This window comes from Anoplopoma fimbria, chromosome 20 (genome assembly GCF_027596085.1).
Source record: "Anoplopoma fimbria isolate UVic2021 breed Golden Eagle Sablefish chromosome 20, Afim_UVic_2022, whole genome shotgun sequence".
NCBI lineage: Eukaryota > Metazoa > Chordata > Actinopteri > Perciformes > Anoplopomatidae > Anoplopoma > Anoplopoma fimbria.
In genome coordinates, this window is record NC_072468.1 from 12,057,352 (window position 1) to 12,085,224 (window position 27,873).

Below are 27,873 nucleotides of genomic sequence, written 5' to 3' on the forward strand. Positions count from 1 at the left end.
TGAGAAGGAGAAATGAGTGACAAAATAAAACAGGAAACCCCAAAGATTCAGGAAGGACAAAGGTAAGGAAGTACTGAATGTAATGAATGGTTTAGTTAGGAACGAATGGGTTGTGTAGTGTACGGATCAGCTGCAAGCACATCTCTCAAAAAGGTAGATAATAATCAATATCAGGCTTTGAGGTTGTCTACGGTGCATTTAAAACAACCCAAATAGCGACATTGAAATAAAGCCACAGTATGGCATGTCAAAAAAGTCATAAAATAGTCAAAGTATAGTACTTTGAAAAAATGTTGTCAAAGTCATACAAAAACCATAGAAAAGTATGTCAACAAAGTCATTGTGTAGTATGTCGAAAAAAATCCTGAAAAGTCATAGTATAGTATTGTTCTGTGTTGTTTTTTATTTATAATTTGGTTTTCTGCTATTATCCACAGAGCTCTTTCACCAGAGATGAGCTCATAAACATGAGGGAAACAACTCCAGCCTACTCACTTCACCCTTTTTATAGGGCTGACACAAGACAGACAACCATTCACACCTAAGGTTTGATTAACCGGCACAGTGTTTTGGTGATTCTTAAGATGAATTTTAAGATGAAACACATTTCACAACAGATTTTACCAGATGAAAAAACACTTACCCGTTAAACCAAACCAGAGGCAGGGGCAAACCCTGAATAAGCAATATGACTGTTTAAGAGTGGTGCACGGGTCAGGGTTTTTATTGCCCACACCCAAATGACCTGTTACGGGAGCCAACCCGCATGGCCCAACATGGAAACCAGCAACTTTATGCATTATAGTAGCATTATTGTCAGGACTGACTCAAGGGCAGTGACAGGCGGACTGGAGCACCGTGGCAAAAGGGGAAAGAGATGGTGAACGACTGCATGCAGTGTTTCTGTTAGTTATTAATAACTTACTCTGAACGCTGCGCTGTCACTTTTAACACCAAAACCGTGATATTTTACAGTAAGTTCAAGAAGACTGGCCCATCCCTACTGTTTAGCGTCCAGAAGAATGCAAATCCTTAATAAATACCCCCCTAAATCTTCTTACATAATAAATCCTGTGCATTAAGATTAGCTTACTTCAAAAGTTGACACCGTCAGTTCTATCACAGTTTGGACATTTATTTCACTTAATCTTAAATAAGTTACAATAATTTAAATACAAAATAGATACCAAATACAAAATATAAACAAAAATATATTGAAGCCTTATTTCTATTTGTATGTGTAAATAATAAGTCCTGCTGATCTGAAGGGGTTAGGAGTGGGGGAGGACCACTCCCTGTCTTTGGAGATGTCTCAGGATGTCCAGGATGGAGTCCAGCTCCAGACGGAAAGCCTCCAGCTCTCTGCTCTTGTCCTGAGCCAGACGCTTCCAGCTCTCCAGCTCTGACTGCTGATCGGCCTCTAACGTCTGCCACGAACACCCAATCATCTGCAGGGGGAGGGAGGGGGAGTTACTCTGTTCAGAATACTCTCCAGGGTCTTCAATTACATTACATTACATTACATTACAGTCATTTAGCAGACGCTTTTATCCAAAGCGACTTACAGGAAGTGTATTCAACATAGGTATTCAAGAGAACTACTAGTCACCAGAAGTCATAAGTGCATCTCCTTTCTTAAACAAGCATCTCAAAGCATAAGCCAGAGCAAAAGTATAGTGCAGAGGCAAATTACTACGAAAACAATAATTGCAACAGACTAATCCGAATATAATAAGTGCTACAAACTACTACGAATAGGATAAGTGCAGTAAACAAATACAAATTCAATAAGTGCAGCGAACTGATACGAATACAGTAAGTGCAGCAACTAATACAAGTGCAATAAGTCTACGAGGAAGGCTCAGGGTAGTACTTCAGTTTTCAGCCTGCGCCTAAAGATGGGCAGCGACTCTGCTGTCCTGACGTCAGTGGGGAGTTCATTCCACCACTGAGGGGCCAGGACAGAAAAAAGCTGTGACCGGGTGGATCGGCCGCAGGGACCTCTGAGCGACGGGGCAACCAATCGCCCCGAGGCAGCAGAGCGAAGTGGTCGGGCGGGGTGTAGGGCTTGACCATGGCCTGGAGATAGGAAGGAGCTGTTCCTTTCACTGCCCTGTAGGCTAGCACCAGAGTCTTAAACTGGGTGCGAGCTCTTACAGGGAGCCAGTGTAGAGAACGGAGAAGGGAAGTTGTGTGAGAGAACTTGGGGCGATTGAACACCAGACGAGCTGCAGCTTTCTGGACGAGCTCCAGAGGTCTGATGGCCGACGCCGGGGCTCCAGCAATTGTGTGGGCTAGTAGTAAATCAGGACTAAACTCATCAGCCATCTCACGATACACTGTCCATCTCTGACACTGTAATCTGCATCTGCCATCTCTGTCACCAGTAAGGCATCAGATATATTTGTTGGTCCTGTTCCAGTACAGTAACTTTAGTGGTGCTTGTTTTTCCCAGCTTTGGCTCAGCTGGTCTAGATTCGGTCATGTGTACTTTCTTTTCTATTCTGTCCAAATCCTATTGTGGGTGGAGCTTCTATTAATTTAATGATACTGTCGTATACAGTGCCCTGCAAAAGTATTCACACCCTTTGATGTTTTTCCTTTTTTGTTGCATTACAACCCAGAGTTAAAATAGATTTTTATTTGGATTTCAAGTAAAGGAACTACACAGATTAGTTGAAGTGAAATGAAAAAAAGTATTTAAAACTAAAAAGGGGGGATGTATTCACCCCCTTTGCTTTGAAGCCTCTAAACAAGATCTGGTGCCGCCAATTACCTTCAGAAGTTACATGATTAAATGGAAAGAATATGGCACCACAATAAACCTGCAAAGAGAGGACCAATACTCATGGACCAGGTTAAGAGGACATTAAAGAGACCAAAGAGATAACCCTGACGGCACCTGAAAGCTCTACAGAGGAGACTAGAGTATCTGCTCATGTACACATAACAGAGCTGGGCTTTATGGGAGAGTGGCCAGACAAAATTAAGCTATTGCTTAAATTGCATTTTAGAGTTTACCAAGAGGCATGTGAGAGACTTCTAAAGGGTTAAATTCATTTAGTTTTTCTTCCCTTAAGGTCCTATAATGTAAAATGCCTCCATGTGACTCAAGAGAACAAAATCAAAATCAACCCCCCAAAACTAAAGGTAATTTAAACATGATATATAATCATTCATTGTGCCATCATCTGTACCTGCTGCAGCTCCTTCTCTCTGTGCTGGTGTCTGAGCTCCATGTTGACGATCTTCCTCTCCAGGCCACACAGCAGCTTCACCTCTGGATTCTGAGCTTCTTTAGCTTCCTTCAGCTCCTTCAGCAGTCTGGTCAGCTGATCACAAAGCAGTGACTTATTGTTAACACAATGGAAACAATACAAAACTAAAGAATGACATTTTTTTTATCTTGGTTATAAAAAACTGAGCTCTATTGATTTCTAAAGATATGCTGTTTGAAAAAAATCCATAACACATTTTATGCCATTTTGCTGTGTACATCCCTGCATTGAAACTCAGGCATCCATTTTTGCATTTTGGAAGACACAGTGCGAGTAGGTTTTGGAAACATGTTCTGACTTTTGACTTACATTCTCAAAACCAAAATACCAAATTGTCCCAAATATTGATTTTCAATAGACATTCTTCTTTGGCTCTCTGAACCTGGTGGAAAATAATATTGCTAGCTCATGTTACATCTGCTAAAAAGATGCTGTTAATACAAGATCCCCATTTCATCACATTTCACTTTTCTTTGTCTCTATCTACTTTCATTGAAGTATGTTGCATGTAGTGTCTTCATTTTGTGAGAGCCTTGTGATGTGTATCTGGTGCCTTCATATATTTAAATTATGTTTTTGTGCATTTAAGAAATACTGCATGGTAAAATAATCCAGAGGATAAACAATAAGCATTTTTACATGATATTCTTATAAATCAATAACAAATGAAATGTTTCTGCATTCAAAGGGCTCGGGCTACCATCACCTGCTTCTGTAGAGCGTCCTCTCGGGTCCTGGATATTGCCAGAGCATCCTTAGATCCCTGAACCTCTTTCAGCTGGTCTTGCAAATGTTTCACTGTGATCTGCAGGTAAATGTGAAAGGTTGAAGCAACCGCATCATTTTGAGGACTTCCTGTTGACATGTTGTGACTAGTGAGCGAGCTCGTACCTCCTGAGTGTTGAGCTTATTGGCCAGTTCAGCAACCTTTGAGGAGGAGTGTTCCAGGGCATGGGTTGCACGCAGCTGGTCCAGCACCCTGAGGTGCTCCGCTCTCATGGAAGACAGCTGCTCTGCAGAGCGCTCCTTTATCCTAACAGATAACATAGAATTCAGCTAACTGATCTCATCCGTGCTCTGCAGAAAAATCAGTTGATGTGTTCGTACTGATACAGACCTGCACAGCTCCTCCTTGGCTTGTTCAGCCTCAGATCTTAACTCCTCCCTCTCCTGCTCACTCTGCAGATGCAGCAGCTCCACACGCTGCTTCAGAACCTCGTTCTCCTGCACCACCTCCGAGATGTGACTGCCTGTCAAAAAGATGCAGCAATAATAAGATGTGAGTGTTCAACTGTTCAAGTGTGAGGCTCCCTCAGGCGTAGTATGAAACACATACAGCAGTAAATATACTTTGACAGTTCAACAACAAGACTAGCTAGCTTTTCATCCACGTCATTGTCCCCAAATCAATATGCCGATTTTCATGAACAAATGAGCGGCTATGTGTGTTGTCGGCTGTAGCCTGAAGTAGTGAGTTAAGTAGCGAATGGGATTTGAGACAAACGCTTACTATGTGTGTCATTAAGTTCAGAGAGAGAGAGTTACTTCTTGCAGCTTGTGTGTTACAGGCACCACCATGTGGTGCTCAAAGGATGAGGCACTGAAGGACTACACTGGAAAGAAGACTTTTAAATATAGTATTTTTCATTTAATGCAGCCAACGCATTAATTCATAACAGTGAACGGACAGTTTAACTGGAACTACTTTGTAAGTGTCCAACGGACATCCTGCTGCCAATCAGAATCGAGTATTCGCCCAAATGTCCACATCCATACCTGCGAAGACGGTGGGCTGGTAGGTCTTCTCGTACTGAGCAGCTGGAAATGTTTCTTCCCCTGCTGCTGAAGCAGAACAGATTGTTTTGGCTGGTTGTCTCTTCGTCTCTGTAGAACGGGTTTCTGGTCGTGGGTTGGGGACAGACAGCAGGTTCCTCCTCTCCTTCTGCAGTCTCTCCACAGTGCGGCAAAGCTCCTGAACGGTCCGCGTCTTGGAGGCCAGGTCATTGTTCAGCCGCTCTATCCGGGCGCCAAATGCTGCCTCTGCTTGGCGCTGGTGTCGGCCTGGACTGGGTTGGGCCTGTGAAGGGAAGTGAGATTTCATTTTCAGCCTCTAGGATTTGCCTAATAATCATATAAAGACCAATATCTTACAAAGTCTGCAAAGAATCTCACATCTCTGTGAGTTGTGTTCTTCTATACACCTTGTATCGACACATCTCCACAGACCACACAGAGCTAACAGTGGATCTAAACTAGATAAGGTGATTTTGCATGTTAATGACCTGGGTAGCTCCTATTCCATCCGTGTGTTTGAGCTGCTGCTGTAGAGACTCAATCTGGTCCTGGAGACATTTTTCTTTCTCCTGATGGCTTTCCTTCACACGCTGCAACTCCTTCTCCAGTGTTCCAGGCTGAGATATCCTTTGCTCGGGCCCCGCTGCGTCCAGCTGCTGTTTCTGTTCCAGCTGCTGCTCCAGCTCTGAGATCTGCTGCTCATAGCGGAGCTAAACGGTGCACACAGACACACAATTTAATACTTTCTTAAATCAATTTGCAAAGTTTGTTTTGCATGATACTTTGATGCAGTTTATGACAATGTGTTTGTCCCTGGTGTACATAAATCTAGTTTTAAAATTCAGACAAAGAAAATCCAGGCACTAGAGATCAACTTGAGCAATTCATTGTAAAACCAAAGAGATGTTAATTGATTATATATATATATTAGTCTTACACATATTTTCTGAGGTAATATGCAATGTTTTATTCAGAAAAGTATAGACTGGCCAGTTAGCAGAAAAGTCTTGGTGGAGTGTGTAACGTTTGTCTCCACCCTCTGGCAGTGAGAGTGATTACAAAAAAAGATTTGCCGTAGTGAAGCCAGCATTAGGTGCATGCGCCAGAAAATGACATAATCACAGCATGCACGTTGTGCGTGAAGGATATGCAAGTGTCATGCACCTCTGAATTTTATAACTTGGCACAACTACTTCATTGATAAAAACACTATTTACATGTCAAAGGATTATACGAAGAATAAAAATTTGCTTTTAAAACAGGAGGTCTTAAAAATCTAAATTTCTCTCCTGCAGGAGGGCTCTTGGAAGCTTCTTAGGACTTTAGGCCACAAGCTTCTGCAATTCTCCTAGCTGCTGCTTCCTCACTATGGTCCCCCCCATACAACATCTTCACTGAGCATAGGTTACATGTGTGCAGTTTAAAAAGTGCTGTTTTAACAATAACTATAATACTATATTGATCTTGCATGGTCATTTTAATTGTTGACACTGAGAGATGACAACATAATATAGCAGTTATAACAGCTGTATTGACTTTAGCTTTACCTTGATCCTTTGGAACTGCTGCTCCATGGCCCGCAGGCCGCGCTTGGCCTCCTCATCGTGACCCTCCAGCTCAGCCTCCAGACGCTGGATCCTGCTCTCCAGCAGAGCGGTGATCCTGCTGGGTGGGGACGGCTTGGCGGCTAAATCCTCTTGACAGCCAGCCGCGGCTGCAGCGTAGATCAGAGCAGGAAGGGAGTTTGGGTTTCTGCGTCTTAGAATCTGCTCCAGCTCCTTCACCTGTCAAAGACAGAAAGACTCTTAAGAAATAATGGATAGGCATAAAGTGGAGGGGGAAGGGAGAGAGAGTGTAACAAGTGTGATAAGTCAGCTTGTTTGTTTGTGTGACAGACCTGTCGCTCAAGGTCCTGCATCCTCCTGGTGTCCACTGTTTTCTCTTTGGTCTTCCTCTGCTGCTCACTGCTTCTTTTGCCCACATCCAGTTTCAGTCTCTCTACCTGAAAGAGGAGACAAGCTGTCAATTCCAACACAGTAACAGCATTAAAACTGTTAAACGGCTTTCTGTCACACATCATAGCTGATACTAGAGCTGAACCATTTTTTTTTTTGGATGATATTGCAAATGCAATATGTATTGCAATATTAGAGTGAATCATTATTTTTACATCATTTTTTCCATTTTCATTAAAATCATTAAAATTATTATGGTGTCAATTTTGCTGGGATCTGTACCAAACAAAGGTGTTTTCTATAGTCTGTAGAATATGATGTGTAGGTCAGGACATCTCTGCAGCAACACAACACTGTATTTAAAAAAGTATTTTGACTTTCACAAATCACATCCTAGAATTTGAAAATTGTAGTAGGCCATATTGTGATTTCGAAAAATCTATTTTTTATGTTCAGCCCTTGCTGATACTGCAAGAAGTCACTTTCTTTTAGCAGCTGCAGCCTAACAAGCCCACATGGCAGGCACACTTAAAATTAGCGTTCAGTTATCATAAAAACTTTAGCTGTGATTGCGTGATACACATGGTTGTATATATTTCCAAGATACTGTTTTAATGCAAAAGCCTCTGTCATCTGTCGTGCTGCCATTAACTGTCCACATTGATGAGTTGGAACCCATGGTTCTGCCTCCAAAGCTGTGCTTGGACCGTTGCTTGTTTTTCATCTTGGCATGATGATGTGTCTTCTTTTAAAAAAAAGAAAAAGCTCCCTTGTGCCTCATGAACACTGATGAAGTTTGCATTCAGTATTTGAATGTCTCTACTGCCCTCTGCTGGGCAACACTGAAATACATCATACCTCTTCTCTTAGTTTTCTGTGTTGTGATTTAAACGTAGAATGGAAAATTCATGTCACATCGAAAAACAATTCATTGTTCTTTATTTAGTTATTTGAAATCTCCCATACTGTACAGCTCCTACAAACCCTTTAACTAGCCAGCATTGTTACAGTTTAAAGAAAAAAAAAAAACTTATTTCTGGTTGCAGTCCATGCTGTTCTTTATGACAACAGTTCTTTGTCTTTTTGAACCAACTTTTTTTTATAATTCTGTCCTACAGACAAAAGCATTTTTTAAATCTGTACACCACATCCCAAACACAAAGCACCACCACTCTCACTCCAATCTGGGTCATGTCCACGTATCAAGTAATATGCAAACAGAAATCCTCTCTCAGGGTGTGGAGAGTTCTATTACATTCTTTCTGACCACCACAGAGGAAATCGTGTGACAGTCATTTTGAATGAATAGGACCGTAGGTACAAGTTTGAGAGTGAGATGGGCATGCAACAGACAGTAGAGCTGCAGTTATGTGTGAGTTTAAAGCATGCTGTAATGTTGACAATGCACACAGCTGTAATGATGAAAACTAAGTCATATGACACAGGGAAGTTGGAGCTAAGTTTGTGGTTGGATTTAAAACTAAAACTGGGTGTTAAGTTGTTCTTCAAATCCATAATGTTTATGATTAATATGTCACTATTAATCTGTATGGAGGAGTGTGGTGAAACACTCAAACCTACGCATGTCCATACTAACAAATTATGCCACAAACCTGCAAAAATGACAACTTGTCCTTAGCACAATAGAACAATGATGATGGAACACATCACAAAGCAGTAATAGTCTTGTGCACGAAAAGGTTTTTTTAATTAAAAATATATATATTTTTTTTCTTAAAGGTCTATTGTTTTAACTCTGACAATTGTCAGGATCTGAAGGAACATTCTTTGGGGGTCCATTTGAGTCGGACTGATTTGTGGCTTTTCAAGTCCTTACTGTGTTTTTAACCCTGCACTGTTTATACAAGCTGACCCAGTAACTGAGCTTCAGATGTGATCCAGACTAGTTGATGGTGGATGGATACCGAAGGTAAATGGTAAATTGACTGTACTTGTATAGCGCTTTTCTAGTTTTCCGACAACTCAGAGCGCTTTTACACTACATGTCATCATTCACCCATTCATACACTGATGGCAGTGGCTACCATGCAAGCCATCTTCTAACTTAGCATTCACTCCCATTCACAAACTGATGGCAAAGCATTTTGGGTTAAGTGTCTTGCCCAAGGACACACCGATAAGAGGTAAGAGAGCCTCACCTGCTCTTTGAGTTGGTGGATCTCAGCTGTAGCAGCCTTCAGTCTGCAAGCATCTCTGTCCAGCAGCTCCTGGTTCTCAGCAAACCACTGCAGCTTCTTCTTCAGGGCTGCCACTTCTTCTCTGTGCTTGTCCTCCAATACCCGCATCTCAAAAGTTTTGTCACCTGACACATTCAGAATATGGATACACATTGTCAGTTAAACTAAAGATTGCTTACACATATGCAGTACAAAAGTCTGTAAGAAACTTGGTCTTTGGATTTATATTCTAAAATGCTGGCACTGTTCTGGATCCAGTTTTACCTGAGGCAGACACAGCCTGAGCTTTAGCTAGGTCCCTCTCTTTCTTCATCAGCTCCAGGTCGACCTCCAGAGCCTGCTTTTCTTGCTTCAGTCTGTGGAAGTCCTCAGACAGCTTGGCCTCATTCCTCTGCACACACAAACACATCTCTTTAGTAACTGAGGGGGCTGAAACAGAACTCAAGTCAGCGCTTAAGAAACAACAACATGTGCACATGTGCCCTCAGTAATGATGAATGAATGAACCCTTGGTTGTATAGATGTAATTGCAATCTTCACAAGTTGTATGGTAAAAAGAAGAAAGACAATGACTCATTCACTGTTGGTAGTTTAGAATATCTGAATGTGTACATGTAGTTCTAGTACATTCTGTAGTTAACTCTCAGTGTATGGGCTGGAGAATAGAATAGGTCACCCTTCTGAACGGTTTCAGTGACTGTGGTACCTACCTGAAATGTATTAAGTTGAGCTAACAAGTCTGTAATGCGTTGTGTGTGATCCATTAAGCACACATTTCCCACAGTCCTTGAGGTTTTACTCAGCTGCTCCCTGGTGAAGATGGAAAAATGCCATTCAGAATACAAATATTTAATAATACATTACCTTAAAAAAATAAATCTAAAAATCATATATAGGCCAACATTGATTTTACACGCACATTCTTACTTGAAAGACATTCACAAGCAAACATGTATTCACATCGGTAACTCTCTGACAAACACCTTTACTGAACCCACCTGGTGAAAGCCAGCTCATTCAGCAGCCTCTGGTTTTCATTAAACATGGCCTCTTCGTTGGCTTTACTCTTAGCCTGCTGAGCCTTCATCTGCAAATACAGCTTCTCATTCTCCTGTAAAAGAAACCTTCGTTTTACTGCACTGAAACAGCACAAGTATTTAAAATACAAGAGGAAAAAGAAGCAGAAAAGCAAAGATGGAAAAAAAGATAACTGCACTGCATCATGCGATTGAGACATGAGTTATGATTTTTGATGGCAGTCCCCTCATTCATGTTAAGAATGAATAAATTAGGCCAATGAGCAGGCACAATGGGAAAGTTTTACCCCTAATGGAATGTAACATTATCTCAGTCAGACTACAAGGTCATTTAGGCTGTGACCCAATCCCCTCCCTCGTCCACACATTCACTTCTCCCTTCTCACTTACTCTGTAGTCAGCAGAAAATTGACATTTTTACTTTTAAGCCCCTTTTAATCAACAGGAACTTCCACAAGGACCAGGAACCTTTTGAAGAATTCATTGTGTTTGAACTGCAGGGACCAAGGTCTAACAAGTTCCAGAGACATTAACTCCCAAAAAGTCCCTGGTTGGATTGTAGTATTTTCTGAAAATTAAAAGAATTTTCAAGGTTTGGGGTTGCAAGGATGACCATTGCTGCTTGGTCAGACACACAAAGCCGCTGCTTCAACTCTTGTACTACCTGATTCATTTAACAAGGAAGTACTCTAGTATCGATTTAGGTCGAAGGGAGAGAATTTCTCTTGGTTTGAAAACACTAAATGTAAAGTTAGGTCTTTTTGTCTGCATACCGGCACCCTAACACAGGAAGGACTTTTCTCTAAACCCTAAGAGTCGACGAGCTTTGAATTACAGGGTATCAGAAAAAAATATCCCAAAACAGATTTGATTAAATGAAGATACAAGTGAAAACCACACACAGATTAACCACTGACAGGAATGAACAGTGAAGGCGACCACATTTAGAGATACGCGTTCAGGGAGACCAACCTGCTGGTAACCTTTAATGAGCGTCTCCTGTTCTTTTATTTCTTTATCAATCTGCTGGAGCTTTTCCTCTGAAGCAGAGTCAGTGGCCTCGGCCCATCTCTTCTTCTGACTGGCTTCTTCTGCACTTCGCAGCTGAGGAGAGAAAAAAACCACACAGCTTATTTCTACTTTTGATCTAGCGTTGTTGCTACAACAAATGTCCTGACTTTCTATTTGCATCTAATCAAATAAAGGAGTCTACAGCCAACAATAAGATGGCAAGGCATTGTATAAATGTTTTGTGTTGAAAGTTCCTGAGCTGTGAGTGTTTGACCACCTTGCTTTGCAGAAGGTAGTTCTGCTGTCTGAGTGAGTTGAGCTCCTCTGCGCCTTCCTTCATCATCTGCAGCTCCCTCTCTTTGTGAGCCAGCTGGACTCTCAGCTCCTCCACCAGAGAGCCGTCCTCCTCTCTCTGGAAGTCAGACATCAACACTGACATCACATGACTCATAAATGCGTATGTGTAGCTGAATGTTTCGATTTTAGATCTAATTCTTCTGGATTGCATCTATAGTCATGTGGATCATCAATAAGAGCTCAGCGCTAAAACAAGACCTTAGCGGCTACAGACTACTCACCTACAAATGGGAAGATTCAAGACAACAAAACATCAAAAACTGCTGGGATTTTCTGTGCATTTGGACTTGAATTGAAATGTTTTCATAATAATTTGCATGTTTTATTGCATGCTTCCTTAATTTGCTCTGATGGCGACAGAGCTGGACACACACTTTGTGCTGAGTTAGCATTATATAACGTATGTCATTCAAACACTCAAAAGTCAGCTGGAGATTTAGTATTTTCCTACGTTATTTGGAAGATGATGTGTCGGTCTGGTGACTTCCTGTGTGTCTGTGGCGCCTTGGTGACTGCTGGTGTTTATCTGCTGTTGGAGGACAGCCACCAAGGACTGAACAGATGCCACCAGTTCACCGCTCACCTTCAGACCAGGCTCTGCTAATCCAACAGACAGATAAGGCATCTTTATACATCTTATGCATCTTAAACAGCTCCAAACATGACATGTTGATGGCACACCTCAACACCATGCTCCTGAATTATGAAGACACGAAGGGACTCAGAAGTTCGAAAATGAATTCCAAAGATAACAAATAACGTGAAAAAGATAGAAACTTTGTGTTAAATTAAAAGCAAAGAAAAATAAATGTGTAAACCTTTTGTAGCGAGAGACACATCCCTTTATCTAAAATAGTCAGAGCTGTTTAATTACTTGATATTTAATGTGTGAGTGCCACTAGTAACCTGTGTGGTCCTCTTTTTCTTGGCGCTTTGTGACTTTGGCTTTCTCTGGTGAATGCTGCAGAGGATGGGAAACAGAAGGCTGGGTTTTGGCTGAGGCAGCAGCTCTGCTCAGCCCTGAGGATCTAGAAGTCACTGCTGTCCTCCCCTCCACTCTCCTGCCTCTCACAGGAGCCACGGTGGGTTTCCTCACTGAAGATGTAGAGGAATGAGAAACAGTGGATCCGTGGGAGGCCTGGGGGAAACATTAGGCCCACTTTATTTCAGTAACAGCAGACTACTACAGCCTAGGCTTTACTCTATTGGATCTGATCCCATCCACAAAGTGTTCCGTCTGATACGATAACAAATCCAAGCAATCCTGAAATGGAGAAAAAGTTTTCTCACCTGTTGTTTCTTAGCTTTGCCAGCCTGAGAAAACGTGGAAGAAGAGTATTTGTTCTGATCCTGCATCAGCTTCTCTACTTCCTGTCTGATGCTCCACGTCAGATTGGGAGGGTCTGGGGAGCTGGAGGGGGGGCTGGTCAACCCCCTGGCTGCCTGTGTCCCCGCTACAGGGTCAGGCTTTTCTGCTCGCTTCAGTTGTGAGTCTGGAGAAGTCACATCTGGGAAAGTCCTTTCCAAGAAGCGGGATGTATTTTCTTGGTCCTCAAGTCCTATAGCACTGTAATCAGCAAATGTTAAGAGATAACCACGCTGAAACTGTTTCAAAAACATGTTGTGTTACTGTTGTTATTGTTATCGGTAATATGGCTTGATTAAATATCAGATTGATGGAAAGATATTGTTGTTATTTGCATGTTTAAAACAAATACACAGGCTAGGCCTTGGGGCACAGAGAAAGCAACTGGTAGGCTTATTATTAGGTATCATTATTAGCATGATTTAGGCTTATTATTATTATCAGATATTTTGGTAAACTGTCGACCAAAATAATCCAATACAAATTAATATTGAATCTTCTTCAGTCACATGATACCTGCAGTGAGCGGGGAGCGTGAGCGGAAGGATTTTGCAGAGAGGATTTTTTTTTTTTTAAGTGGAGCATCGCGTTATCGGCAGCTTCCTGAGTGAGACCGACCAAGAATTTATCTGAGTATTGCGCACACAGCACCTGCATAGGATTGTTTCACAATCTTGTTACCGAAACATTTCCAATAATTCCAGAGCGTTGTTAAGTTCAAAAGTCAACATATGATGCGAAAAGATAGATGTAATAATTTCCAAAATTCACAACATGCTTTTATTTAAATAAATATTCTGCTTCATTTCATATTTGCTGGTGTGTTACACAGTTTGCTCTTCCACTCCTCACATGCAAATGATGCACCTGTATAAAGTTATATTATTTAAAGAAGTTGGATTAAATGATTTAAAAAAAAAAAAAAAAAGACTAGCTCATTTAGTCTGATGAATCACTTAATTCAAATTGTGTCACATTTTTTGAGGATTTTTTTTTTTAGGGTCATAAAATATGAAGACAGACATTCAAAGCTTCATTTGAAAGTGATATTAGTTCAGTTGACAACTCTGTCTGAACTGGATTACAGTTTTATTTCTATGCATGCTCTACCATCAATACTGTTTTTACATGTTCATAACATGTACAGAACCGTTTTGGGAAGTCTTCGTTTTGCACAATTCCTAGTAGAGTCCTCACCTGGCAGGCTGGAGGGTGAAGCCTCTGATGTGGTCCTCCTCTGGTCGGATGGGTCTCATCAACTCTTCTGCAGTGGGGAACTCTAGATACATGAACAAAATGTTGATTCAACATACTTGAGTCCTATTATGATCATACAGTATCTACCAGTGAAAAGGACTGCCTGAATGTTTCACTCAATTCCACTGAGAGTTGTAAAGGATACACTGGTTGTCGCTTACAAAGTAATCAGCCCCTTGTAGAGGCATCATTCCTCCAGTTAGACCAGTGAATCCTACAGACAGACAGACAGACAGACAGACGGAGTCCACCATTCCCCAAATACTCTTTACTGTTTGGTAGTCACACTTGCAAACTCTCACGATTTTCTTCAGAGACTCCTGTTATTCATTGCCCTCTCAAGGTTTCACAATTCTCATGTTTTTGCTCCTTTCATGACAAATTTTAGCATGACAACAATACAGCTATGTTTTTTCCTGAAGGAACAGATCTGCTCGCTCCACAACGCGGTTTGAGCTCCGCCCCCCACATTACAGTGCGCAGTGTCCAAAGTTGGTCTTCGCTCGGCGCGGCAGTAGATTAGAAATAATGCGTTCAGAGCGCAGTGCTGCCGGTGACACCTTATGTCTGTAAGGAGCCTCCAGTGAGGGAGCGACAGAGACAGAAATGGAGAGTAGGCATACTAAGAGAAAGAAATACTCAAGCATAGGGGGAAAAATTAAAAAGTTAAACTAATGAATATAAGTTTAGAGATTTAAGCAAAGTTCATGTTAGAGGGCCAAATTATTTTTTTTCTTCCTGAGATATAAAAGTGAAATAAAAAGTATTTAACATAAGAATGCTGTTGCAATGTTGTTATTATTTTATTATTTTCATTCTTTAAAAGTTACAAGAATGCAGGAAACAGACACTCTGAAACTCTAATATTATTTTGGGGGAGAACCCCCAGACACTCTGCTCTGGTTATGAAATCCTCCCCAATGTAGGAATGTATGTTGTTGGTGTCTGACCTGAGTCGTTGGTAGAAGCCGGCTGAAGAGTCTGTGTGGCATGTTGAGGAGGGGAGGATGGAGACACAGGTCTGCTGATCCTCCCCCTCCCTTCCAGAGATGAATGATGGTGACGATGGTCATCTGAATCTTCCACGACATGGATCTGTCTGTAGGCCTCATGAAGAGCCTCCATGTCTGAGGCTCCACTCTGAACATACGACTGGCCTGTACAGAAAACTAGTTTAGAGTACTCTGATACAAAATACAATGCAAGATAAAACTTAAATCACACAAGTTGTCATTTTCTGCCGCTAGTGGTCTCTCAATCATAATTATGGGATAATGAAATCACACAACACAACAAAATATATAACATAGGTCTAGTCATTTTAATGCTGAAAAATTACATATATCTTAAAATGAATGGTGAGGTCTTGGATTTGACTAATAAGAAACAAAGGAAGCTATGTGATTTATTGTACGAAAATACATACAGTTTGCTGTTTGAAGGAGGAAACACTTCATCAGAATGTAAGCTATGATTTTCTAAGACTGAAATGTCTAAAGAATGATATTTATCTCAATATTTAATTAAAAAAAATGGAACACTTATATATATATATATATATATATTATTAATTTGTAACAGTCAGTCTGCTCATTAATATGTATCTATCTGGTTGCTCTAGATCTAGAATCTTCAAGAATGAGTATGCTACTTTTTTCCAAAAGGATGAGATGGCATTAAAGATCCATTGTGAACCAATCGTGATAATGAATGGAGCAATACATTTCAAAAATGGGCAATAGTATGACACTGGCTGCCCTTAAATAAAGCTTGTTCTCTGCACATTTGGAATATTTATTGTTATATATAAAATGCAAATTCCATGAAACAAAATAATCTTGTTAACTTCCAGACTGCATCATACAGTCTGGTGCGTGTTTTGTTTTAGGCTCGTGGACTCTGTTCATCCTTACTTGTCCCTATTAGTTAGTGTTACCTCTGTCCAGTGGCCCTGCTGCGTCCTTTTTTCTGTCTTCTCCCCCTGTGTCATCCAGGGAATCATGGAGAGAAACTGAGACAAAAGTACAGTTAAAGTTTGTCTTTTCAGATTGGCTGTCAAAACATATCGTTATTCATGGTAACAACCCACTATAGCAGTTTAGTATAGCAGTAAAGCACTAATATATAGTTTGAGTAGGCAGTCTGTAATTTCAAACAACACTAATGAGCACATTTAATGAGCACCGTTAAAGGGAGCCTGAGATCTGAGATTTTCATTGCTAACGACTGCTTCTCTGTAATTATTGGTCACATAATAATAGAGAACGTGGAACTTGAGACATTTGAATAAGATTACACATTAACATTGATTATTAGTATTATTATGTCTTCATTACTTAAATGTGTTAGTGCTGTGTACGGCTTGTTTGTCTCAGGCTTCTGAGACTGACAAACCCAATTCCACTTTCTCTTTGACTGTAAGATTGTATTCCTCCAAACACCCACACATGACCTCAGTGAAACACCAAGTCTTTTTATCTTACCTTTGGCAAGAATAAGAGAGATTTTGGACTTCTGAAAAAAAGAAAAAAATGAATTACTGAATCATGTAGCAAGATGTCTCATTAATGTCATCACCAATTATATTGACCCTGTTTGCTGCTCTGATACCATCCAGTGAATATAAAGCATGTTAACAGCAGGTAAACTCTTTTCATCTTGAGGAAGTACGGCAGCTAATCATCGAATGTGGATTTTTTTATTTCCCTTGTGTCATTTTTGTTGTGTATAGAATATATCCTTATCAGCGATTATCTTTAAACTGTGTTTACTTCCTCTGTAACAAGACGGACAACTTATTTTTTAGTTTACACCTCAGCCCTCCCCTGGGGTCGGCACACTAGAACTATGAAGATACAGCTGAGATTATTGGTGCAGTCCAATACCCAAACTATCATATTAGTATGCCAGAAAAAAGACTTTACATTACATTACATTACATTACAGTCATTTAGCAGACGCTTTTATCCAAAGCGACTTACAGGACTTAACATGTCCCAATACATAGAATGCTATTTGCTGAAAATACCAGGATGTTCTACTGCATAGTGGCACATTTTGCAGTATGCAAGCATTTTGCAGTCTGATGACAGCTCATTGACAGCTATGGACTGCTACAGTCATAAGGGCAAGAGGGTCAAAGTTCAAGACGCAAAGTTATGACCAAGTAGTATGTCTCAACTGAATGCATACTACATACAACAGTATGTACTTTGTAAGGGCAGCTTAAGTACGTACTAAAAGTTAAAAAGTATGCAATGTTTGAAGGCAGCTTCCTTAAAAAAAGAATCTTTAACGAACAAGTTAATTAATAATGCACACAATATGTTATCTTGTTACATTTCGCGCAACAAGTTTTTATACAGGGGTTACCATTTCCCACAAATATACGGCCATCTGGCACATGACTGCGGTTCCATACTAAGGTCACATGATGACAACTGAGCCAATCACCGTGTAGTCATGTAGTTGATAGCTCTAAAAGAGTTGGTGAGTGGACTGGGTTTATCCATAAAGTCCTAATTTATAAAAGGACATTTTCTGAGTAAAATCATAGATTTTAACTACAAACCTCCTCCAGCTGCTCTTTTCCGTTCTCCTCTTCCTCAAAATCTTCACTGTAATGTGGAGATCCTGTAAAGGCTGAGAGAGAAAAGATCTGATTGAGAATCACACAAAACAGACAGAGATAAAGGAAACAGAAAGAGAGGGTTACCAACGTTTACTAGTCTTACCTGGAGACTCTCTGACCGTCTCTGGGACTCTGGCCTTCCTTTCATCATCATCATCATCACTCTGCTCCACCACTTCCTCAACTCTCCTGGAGGGACAATATTCATTCTCATTACATTACAGTCACAACCTTGATCTTCAAGGGCAGAACAGCAGCAAAGACTCTGTATCCAAGACTCCAGAAGTAAGCATGAGGTCTGCAAGTATGCAATTCCACTGGGATAACTTCCAGCACACCTGGTAAGGGCTGATGAACTGCTAATAAAGCCCCATTCAGACAAAGTTAATATCATCGAGGGAGGAGTGTCGTAAAATATCTACCCCGAACCTCAGAAATTAAACATAGTTTTCATAACAGCATTTAATCATCAAAGTTAAACAAGATTCGTCTAGTCAACCCAAACCATCCAGACTGAAATAGAACTTTAGATCCTGCCTTGCATACTTCTGGTTATATACTTTATTTTTCACTTATCCTAAGCTACATTCGTAAACCTCATCAAAGCTTCAATTAAATAAAAAAATACATTGGATACAGCCTTAGTGTTTCCAGCCGTTGGATTGATTATGACCATAGGCTGCACTCCAATGTTAAACACGACTGTGTCAATATACTTATTTTCCTCAACAAGAAAAAGTTGGTAGAAATAGAGACACCGAGATATTGTTGTAACTACTCTCTTGTTGCAGCGTTTCATTTTGTTGATTGGGGAATCTTTCTTATAAAACTAGTTGTAAACTGAGATTATTTTTACAAGTGCACTCTGCATGTAAACCATTATTCAATTATATTCAGTGTATTTATTACATCTAGGCCTCTGCATCTCTATTCATAGGCTACGCAATGCTCTCAGAGAATATACAATATGTTGTTTGTTTTTGAAATTACGATTAATACATACAAAACCAGTCTATGATGGAACGGGCTTACAATTTGCAACCCATCAACCTTTGCAACTCAGTAGTCGCCAGGAAATTTCTCCCACTCCAACAGCTTCCCCAGAATCTTTATACAGGTCTTCGCAGGTAAACATCCTCAGATGAACAGTGTAACACCACCTATAATAGAGTGTATTCTCTCATAAATCTCCATGACTGTTTAATCCCCTCGACCACCTCACATCTAAGTCATGAACTTCTTTAAATAAAAGGAGAACTATGTTGACTTTCAACCGTTCTCTGTATCTTTGCAGAACATCAACCATTTGCACATACCACCCGCATTGCAACGATTACAAAGCTGGTTGAAAATCAAAAAAAGTTTCCCTTTAACAAGATGTTTTTTTTGTCATTCACTACTTTCTGTCTTAGTATACAATGACAAAGGGTTGACAGCTGCAGTAATACCACTAATTATAGTGCCATTATGATATATTTTTGCAAGAAAGCAGGACTTGAAGCTCTGTGATTTGAAATACGGTTTGTATTCCTTCTGATTAATGGCAGAATAGGTGGTCATTTAAAGTAATTAAAAGGTGTGAAGTTAATGATCAGATTTAAAAAAACAAAAAAAACAACGCGTGTACATTCATCAAGTTGAAACAAGCCATTCACAGCAAGTTTGTGCTGATTTCAATCATGTTTAGTCTAGGAAACCAAAATATTGTGTTGGCACCAAAACATCTTCCATTGTGTGTGTGTTATTGTCTGTAACAAAAGAGCATCGAGTGACACCTTCAGGATTGATCTGTTCAGACTACTTCTGTCCTTCAGTGCTTAGAGGGTGTAATATAACAGCATGGCTGCATACATACCTGAGGATAGTAGCGATGGCAGAACTGGTTGAGCCCAGCTCTCGGTTCAGCTTGGAGTAATCTATAGCTGATGGAGCTCCTGCCTCTAGTTGGGCAAAGAACCTGGCTTTCTCCTCCTCTTCCTCTATAGTGTCCAAGCCGATAGCGGTCGTGTTAGCAGCTGCTACCATCACTGAGTCTGCACAAAGAGAGCACAAGTGTGACTCTTCTACAATGAAACATTATGGAAAAGGTTGGGCAGCTGCAGATGTCTGTTTTTCTAAAAAAAACCTTTCAAATCTAGAATGATTGTATGCCTCCACAAATCAGTCATGTTGCAGTTTACGTCCATGTCTGTCCAAAATGTCATCACTTCATAATTTTACCCTGTTAGACATTTGTGTGAAATAGTCATAATTAGCATATGAATTCTCTTTTTTTTTTTGACCCCCTAGTTATTATCAGTTCATCCAGGTGTCCAGGTGGACATTTGTCCCAAACTCACAGAAATTCCCTCAAGAAGTTCCTGAGAAATCCCATTCAGGAGAATGGGGTGGACGTGAGGACGCGGTGACCTTTGACCTTAAAATCAAATCAGTTCATCTCTGAGTATAAGTGGGCGATTACGCCACATTTAAAAAAAAGTTCACTAAAGGTGTTCCCACAGACATCGCAAGAATGGAACGAATGTGAGCTAACAGTGATCTTGACCTTTGATCATCCTTGAGTGTAGTTGGACATTTGTGTGGTTTGAAGAAATTCCCTCAAGAAGTTCCTGAGATATTGCTTTAACGTGAAAAGAACTGACAGACTGACGTAGAAACCAAAAACATAATGCTGCCGGCCACAGCTACCACCATGACTCACCCTCTAGCTCAATACCGTCTCTGCTGATATCAACTGCTTTCAGCCCAGCTTCCTTCAAACCAGCATCTCCTGGATCCTCTTCCTCCTGTTGAACAGACTTCCTCAAAGACTTCCTGAAAGTCTTCCCAGATCCCAGCAGTCCTGGAGGAAAGGGTCATAGAGAAGCATGAGTCAACCTTATTCAGAGATTAGGACTAATACCTGAAAGTAGGTAGATAATCTATTTATTATTCTTAAAAGGTAATTATTCTAGAGCCTCTATTCCTCTTGTGTCAACTGTCGTTCAACACTGAGGACATCCAGCTGCAGGTGAGGACTGATTGTGAGTACAAGTTGATGGAACCTGGATGAATCTGTGTTTGACTCAAGCCGTGATGGCTGACAAAGGTCTATATAACCAGAAACAGTGTGTGAATAATTAGGACATTTTCACAGAATGAATATCCTTCCTCTCCTTTCTGTACCCACTTCTGCTCATCTGTCAGTGAAGACACAACTTACTAGATGTTTGTCTTTCTTTTTCCTGCATGAGGCTTTTTGGTCATCCTTAATATACCACATGCTAGATGATGATAAATGTCACAATTTATGTGCCCTCATTATGTTAAGATGGCTGGAGGACACACACTGTGTACTACTAATACGCATGGCCCCGTATTGCCACCCACTGTCCACTACCTGTTCAGTTCTTATAGTAATACAAAAAAAATTCTAAAGTTAAATTGGAAACATTTAAGTTAAAAGGAAGGTAAAGGAAATTACTAGTTTATCAAAATATTTTACAAATAACCTCCTATGTAATAGATATATCTAATGCATCGGTAAGAAGACATACAAGACTTTTAGTTTCATGTGGCAGGTAGAAAAACTTTAACATACAAAATGAAAACTAAAAGATGAATGGACACAAAGACAAAAACACAACAGAACTAGTGGTGCTAGTGATATCCATCACTCTACTGCTGAGGGACTAGTGCTCTGCTACCAGAGGGTTTGAGGGTTTGAGTTGAAGTTACCATCGTCACTGTCCCCCTGGGAATGACTATCAGTGCTGGCTGGTGAAGTGTCATCAGAGAGTGTCTCATCAGGGCTCCTCTCATCTGACACACACGAGAGGCTTTCACTGCTCACACTGTCAGAGCCATCAGACGGAGTTCTGTGTCTCTCCACGGTTTGGGAAACCTCAGAGACTGTATCTTTGTGGGTTGTTCCCAACTGAACCGGTTTACCAAGAGCTTTGCAGCGAGCTTTGGGGACTGGTTTATAAAAGGGCTCCGAGCTGACGACTTCAGACAGGAGGAAGAAAAAAAGAGGAAATAATGTTGGTGCACTGTCAAATTAAATCTGGAATAGCTATAAGAATGTGACATCTAAACTACACCAGGCTTTGTTTACATTCATCTACACACACTGGCCAGCTTTTATTTAAAAATCCCCTGCCATCAATTGTGATTTTACAACAGAGTGCTGTCCATTAATAAAAAGGCAAATATTAACAGTTTCACAGAAGGAATAGAAAAAGAAGGGGGGGGGGGCTCCCCTTCCTCTTTAGCCCATTTATTTGACACAGTCATCTGGGTGGACTGGATTAATCTTATTTTACTTCAGTTTGGCAGCGACCTGTCTTCACAGTAAGCCCGCCCTAACGTGGTCTAAAAGATCGCTACGCTCTCCATAGTGATGCGCTCACCGTTGCTGCTCTCAGTCTCAGACTTATTGGCTTTGATAAATCTGCTTTTGGCCATGTCTGCTTGGGAAAGAGCGTAAACAGAAAAAGGGACAGCTTTTCAAAACAGACAAATACAAAGCTGTGAAATGAACACACACTATTCTACAGAATTGCATATTTTTCCTTGTTACATAGTAGCAGTGAGGGATATTTGATGACTAGATGCTATGTTACAATATCTCACAAAGGGCAACACTTCCCAAGGACTAATTAAGACTCAAATGGGTCTTATATTGCTTTTATAAGGTTACTGGTAACCAACATTTTTGAATAACCTTACAGGTCGCTTTCACAAGCAATAGTCTGTTTGGCTATACGGAATCAGAGTTTAATCTGGTTTATTTTCACAGTGCATGCATTAAAGCCGCCCTGATAAAAACATAATTTGCTGAGGGGCGGGTCAGAAGAAGCAAATTAATTTAGGTCTTGAAAGCTTCTGTGCAGGGAATTGCAGAAATTGCAAAATTTGCTTGGAATGGTCTGAGACCACCTCAGGCAAGCGGTCTCCGACCGGTTGTTTTAGTCTGCACCTCAGTAAGATTACTGCGTTCCCTACTGCCCTAATTTACCACACCAGGGGTTGAACGGCACCAGAAATTGATTAAAACAGATTAAATGTTGGTTTGTGAAAGCACCCTTAAAGACCAAATAGAGTAAATAACTCTTTACTCTGCAGGATCCACACACAAGCTGCTGGACACGTGTGTTCCACTGCTTGCTGAACATAAAGAGGAGAGTTCAGGGAAAGAAAGTTCCTAATATCCGCTGAGCCAGGCTGACAGGACGGTGTTATGAGAGAAGCAGAAAGAAAACAGCCTTTTGGAAGCACCATGCTTGGAACTGGACGAGGAGGGACAGTCATGAGAGATCAGTCAGAAGTTTAGAGCAGGACAGAGAGAGGAAGGTAATGTCGATGAGTAGGATGGAGACACAAGCATGTACAAAAAAAAAAGAATACACTTTTGTTTCTATTGGAAACTTCGACCTGAGCTAACCAGCCAGAATAGCTTTAAACAAGTCTAAGCCCCCAGTGGCTTTATGAGGCTGTATTCAATACCAAACAATAGACATATTGACTAATCTGCAGATTATTTTAAGTTATTAATTATTTTATTTATTTATCAAAAAGTAGTGCAAGGTGATATTTTTTGATAGCTTGTTTTGTTCGACCAACAATCCAAAACTCAAATATATTCAATTGACTATCAATACAATTTGAAGAAAGCTGCATATCCATCAATTAACTAATGCTTTCAGTTCTAATAATAACATCAACAATCAGTTATCAGTAATCCGCATCTTACCTGAATACAGCATCAAATTACACAATTCCAAGAAATGGTAATTGTAAAGCACAATAGTGGACATGCATGTCAGTGTCATTACAAGTGTATGTTGTAACTGGCAATTAGCTCCTGGAGGAGGATAGATCTTAAGTTACATCTTTACTCTTAAATGAAACTAACTTCTATGGTACAACCAGCTTTTTCCAAGTTACAGTGAACCTCCCACACTACATTCAAACTAAGCTTTATTTGAACAAGCAAAAAGCTGGTGCAACAGCAGCATTCTCATTTTGATATTCAAAGAGACATTTGCCACATTGAATGTGCATGTCCAATAAGTGTTGATGGTAAATGTAGTCAATTGAAGCAATACATTCCTCAGTGCGTGCTATATCAACTGAGAAAACCTGTTCCCGTTTACCTGCTGCAAAATCTTTTGTTGTTCCTGCATCAAGCGCTGCCATTTGATGTGACTTAGTAAGAGTCGAGGAAGAACTACAGGCTGTTGTTTCATCTTGGATTTTCTGGGAAGCCAGGGGGCGCCATGCTCTAGATGCTGATCAAAAACAGAACTTATTCTTTGACTTCACTTGTATTGCAAACAGCGGAGCTGGCGTCCAAAAATATAAGTGCAGAGGATGTTATGGACGAGGATACATTTTAAATAGTTTTTGCTGACTTGGATATTCAGCCGTATGATTCGAGACAGAGTATATGGCTGAAGAGATGCAGTGGAGAGAGGGAGTGCGAAGAGGCGATGTCGGACGGAAGCTTGCGCGCAATTCATCCTGGTAAATGTAGGCACTGCCGGCACAGCTCTGTGAGCAGGAAAAATCTGTTTTCTGGGTCAATACAGCACACACTGAGGAATTTGTTGCTTCAACAAACTACATTTACCATTTAAGGACTACTTATTGGACATCCACAAATAAAGTGCAGAATTTTCCCTTTAGAGCCAATGAAAACAATCAAAGTCTGCTTCATCAGGACTGAGTGTGGATTGACATTAACCAAACATCCTTTTCAGATATCAGACAAAACTGTCAACTAAGTGGAGTGGGTGGATTCAAAGTTCTGAACCCAGGTAACAAAAAACACATCACATTCTGATTCAAGCGTGGTTTAATCCTGACTGGAAGATAGAAGGGTGTGACATCACCCTTTTCCATCTGAGTCCAACCCACTTCAAACCAGTGAGAAGAGCCAAGACAAAAACAGTCAAATAAAATCTCTTATGTGAAAGACTAGTGTACTAACTTTGGCAGAGAATAGCATGCTCATGTAAAACACATCTCTCGGAGTTAGAAGCTGTTTGAGAAAATATGTTTTCACATTTGGGATGTAGACATTTAACATTTAACTACACTATAATTATCATAATAAATAGTCCCGCTACATGTATATGTCGATTCAGCCCAGTCCATATTCACATTCATCCAATCCATAGTGCATAAAGTATTGAATAAACTGAGGTAGATTATACGTCTGAATACCAATTGTACCTTATGTATAGCAGCATAGAAGAGGAATTATAATGCCATTCTGTCTCCTCCTCTCTCAGATATTCCCCTGTGAGCCAGTGACCTCCATTTGGTTTTTCCATTACAGACTTTATGGGCACTTGATTAGTGCAAGCTAATAATTGCCGTTATAAAATCCCATAACATATGCCCAAATCCCCTTTAGCTTCCTCCCTGGACGGCAGAGCTCAAACGCTGACAAAACTGCAGCCACAGACACATTGTCATTCTGGAAGAGTGCCAGACTAACATGTCCAGCATGATGGGTGTTATTTCATGGAGAATCCTCTCCTCATTATTACCTTTCCCTGTTCCTCCACCGCTGGGTTCTTCATCTTGCCACCAAGGCACTGCTGCTTTCTGTGCTGCTTTCTGAATGCTTTTAGCACCGGAATGCTTGTCAGAGTCATCTGAAACAGACTGGAAATCAGGAAACCAGGTTCACATCAGAGAGAGGCCATCAGGATAAGACTGTGAATATTAAACCATAAGTCTGATACTCATTCTTCTATAAGGATTATAGCACTTTTAAAGAAGAGAAGTTAACATCCAGTAAGTGTTATAATTTGTGAGAAAGCTGGAGGTGGAGTTCGGACAGAATGACACGTGCTTTCAGTCAGCTGCCATGTTGAGAATTCAGGGTCACTCATTCCAGTCTAACCTCTTTGTGCCTCTGTAAATTTTACGTTCAGACAGTAGTAGGGGTTTCACAGAATTGTTGACAAAACCACTTGTCAACACTTTGCATCATTGAAGACGAATGGTTCAGGTGGAGTGAAGAACAACAGAATGCTAAATAAGTATTAGAACAATTGAGTGAATAAATAAATAAATAACATTTTTGTCTGAATGACGGAAAGACGTCACTTTAACAGACAGGTGAAGACAGTAAAGTGGCCTAACCATGTTTGAAAAAGGCTTATAAAGCATTTTTTACAGATGAATCCCTCTTTCCATACAGTGCGATTCATGCAACCCTAAATGCATGACATGATAATCTAAGAACAGTAACGTAGTGGCCTGTACATTATGTTACATTACCTCCTTCATGAACTGCTCAAACTGTTCATCAAGTTCCTCCTTGGTCAGTCTGTGAGACATCGTAATACTGTCCACTCCATCAGCCAATAGGAACCCAGACAACTGACAAAGACAAAAAAAATTAGGGAAAGAAATTACACCTCATGTGTGTAGCATTTTTTTTTTTAAACAAACTTTATGACATAAGTAAAGACTTAAATGTCCAATGTGATCATGTGTATCGCTCTGTTCTTTTCTTTGTGAATAACAACACAAAATACTGGCAATCAATGAGAAAGATAATCAGTAGGCCTATTTGGTGCAGATATTCATTTGGAGTAAATAACTGGAGAGAACACCTACCCTCCCGACTTATTTTAAGTGAAGATTAAATACTGTAAAATATTGCCACAACTTTATGACTTTGTGAAAAGATTTAGGCTTTATGTATTAAATATCACCCGGTTCTAATCCAGACAAGAAAAACAGAAATCCCTTAGACAGCATTCATCAGAAGTGTTGCGAAAACAGTTCAAACTAATTCAATTTCAATTATAAGTGTTACTGCTTGTTTTCATTCATTCAGAAATTAATTTAAGGAATTAAGATATTTACAAAGCTTTTATAAATACGTTATATTACGAGTGGCATAAATGGCTTTAATTGGATAAGATATGCCTATATCTTATGGACGGTATTTGTGAATGTAAATAACAGGCTAAGCAAGCACTGTAATCAAATATTTCAAGTTATTATTTCCTTTGTCAATAAACATGCAATACACAAATAAGCACCAGGACTACTCTGGCGATCGCATAAACAACTGGTAAAAAAAAAAAGGGGACATTTTACAGATGTTAAATGCTGCTTGCTACAACATCTTATGCCGAATCTTTCATAACAAACTAAAGATTAATAGAGCGAGAGCCAGGGGGGCATTATTATTTTGAAGCAAGTTTTACCTCACTTCCGGTGTTTTTCAGCACAATTGATGGAGCTAGCGGTAGCTAAGCACTTTATCTCCTTAGATTAGCTAGTAACGTTAGCTGGCTAGAAGAGTCTAACTGAATGGATTTACGCTATACACACTACACGTTCATTAGCGTGCCTGTTTTAGTCTTGCTTCGACAACTCACATAAAAGACTCGATTTTGGTAGGTCTCTGTCCTCTCAACTGAACACTTGTTGATTGGGACTTTCTCCGGCTTGGTTAGCTGGTTTGAGTGTCCGTCAGTTCCCGCAACAGCACCCGGGTGACGAAACTAACCCGATTGGCTAAAAACAAATACGTCATAAGAAATGATAACCAATGGACTGACGGCTAAGTTGGGAAATGTTTGTGGTAATAATATGGTCAAAAATATGTGGACGCCATGTACTTCTGTACAGGTAGAACTCTGATGCGAAACACGGAAAATACTTGACCACCACTTTTGTTTTTTGTATTTTGTCTTCCTCTCTCCTGCCTTAAAGTGTTGTTCAAACATTTAAATGCATTTATTGCTGTACTTTTAAATTACGTTTAAAGATGATGTGACATTCTTTAAAGCTGAAACAATTACTCGATTAATCGGCAAGTCAATCAACAAGAAATTAATCAGCAACAGTTTTGATAAATGATTAGTCATTTGAGTAATCTTTTACTTAAACATGCCATGCATTACCTAGGATTTGTTGCTTTTCTCCTGTCTTATGTAATAGTAAAGTAAATATCTTCGAGTTTTGGATTATTT

The 27,873-nt window shown here is 40.2% G+C and overlaps 1 protein-coding gene across 2 annotated transcripts; it reads right to left on the reverse strand.

Moving 5' to 3' along the window:
• Nucleotides 1–393: 393 nt before the first annotated feature.
• cep162 (centrosomal protein 162) lies at nucleotides 394–27,340 on the reverse strand. 2 transcript variants are annotated; one of them, XM_054621434.1, is made up of 29 exons: nucleotides 27,277–27,340; nucleotides 26,162–26,263; nucleotides 25,423–25,540; nucleotides 20,586–20,726; nucleotides 19,740–19,917; nucleotides 17,988–18,073; nucleotides 17,825–17,895; nucleotides 16,737–16,767; nucleotides 16,190–16,264; nucleotides 15,204–15,410; nucleotides 14,194–14,275; nucleotides 12,921–13,197; nucleotides 12,537–12,768; nucleotides 12,082–12,227; nucleotides 11,551–11,685; nucleotides 11,235–11,366; nucleotides 10,224–10,336; nucleotides 9,936–10,035; nucleotides 9,490–9,616; nucleotides 9,187–9,350; nucleotides 6,970–7,074; nucleotides 6,620–6,856; nucleotides 5,561–5,782; nucleotides 5,055–5,355; nucleotides 4,396–4,528; nucleotides 4,170–4,311; nucleotides 3,985–4,083; nucleotides 3,198–3,332; nucleotides 394–1,448 (listed from the first exon to the last, which is right to left on the reverse strand). In XM_054621434.1, the coding sequence occupies exons 2-29, from the start codon at nucleotides 26,219–26,221 to the stop codon at nucleotides 1,272–1,274; spliced, it is 4,026 nt and encodes a 1,341-aa protein (XP_054477409.1). In that variant the 5' UTR covers nucleotides 26,222–26,263; nucleotides 27,277–27,340; the 3' UTR covers nucleotides 394–1,271. The 2 variants fall into 2 exon arrangements, with proteins under 2 accessions (XP_054477409.1, XP_054477407.1); XM_054621432.1 differs by having other exon boundaries at nucleotides 12,082–12,230.
• Nucleotides 27,341–27,873: the final 533 nt, after the last annotated feature.

Excerpts from the sequence above, each read along its gene's own strand:
- cep162 (XM_054621432.1), bottom strand. The coding sequence starts at position 26,221 with ATGTCTCACAGACTGACCAAGGAGGAACTTGATGAACAGTTTGAGCAG. Across the intron at positions 17,896-17,987 it reads GACGGTCAGAGAGTCTCCAG|CCTTTACAGGATCTCCACAT; the intron begins GTAAGACTAGTA and ends TTTCTCTCTCAG. Across the intron at positions 3,333-3,984 it reads AGGACGCTCTACAGAAGCAG|CTGACCAGACTGCTGAAGGA; the intron begins GTGATGGTAGCC and ends CTTTGTGATCAG.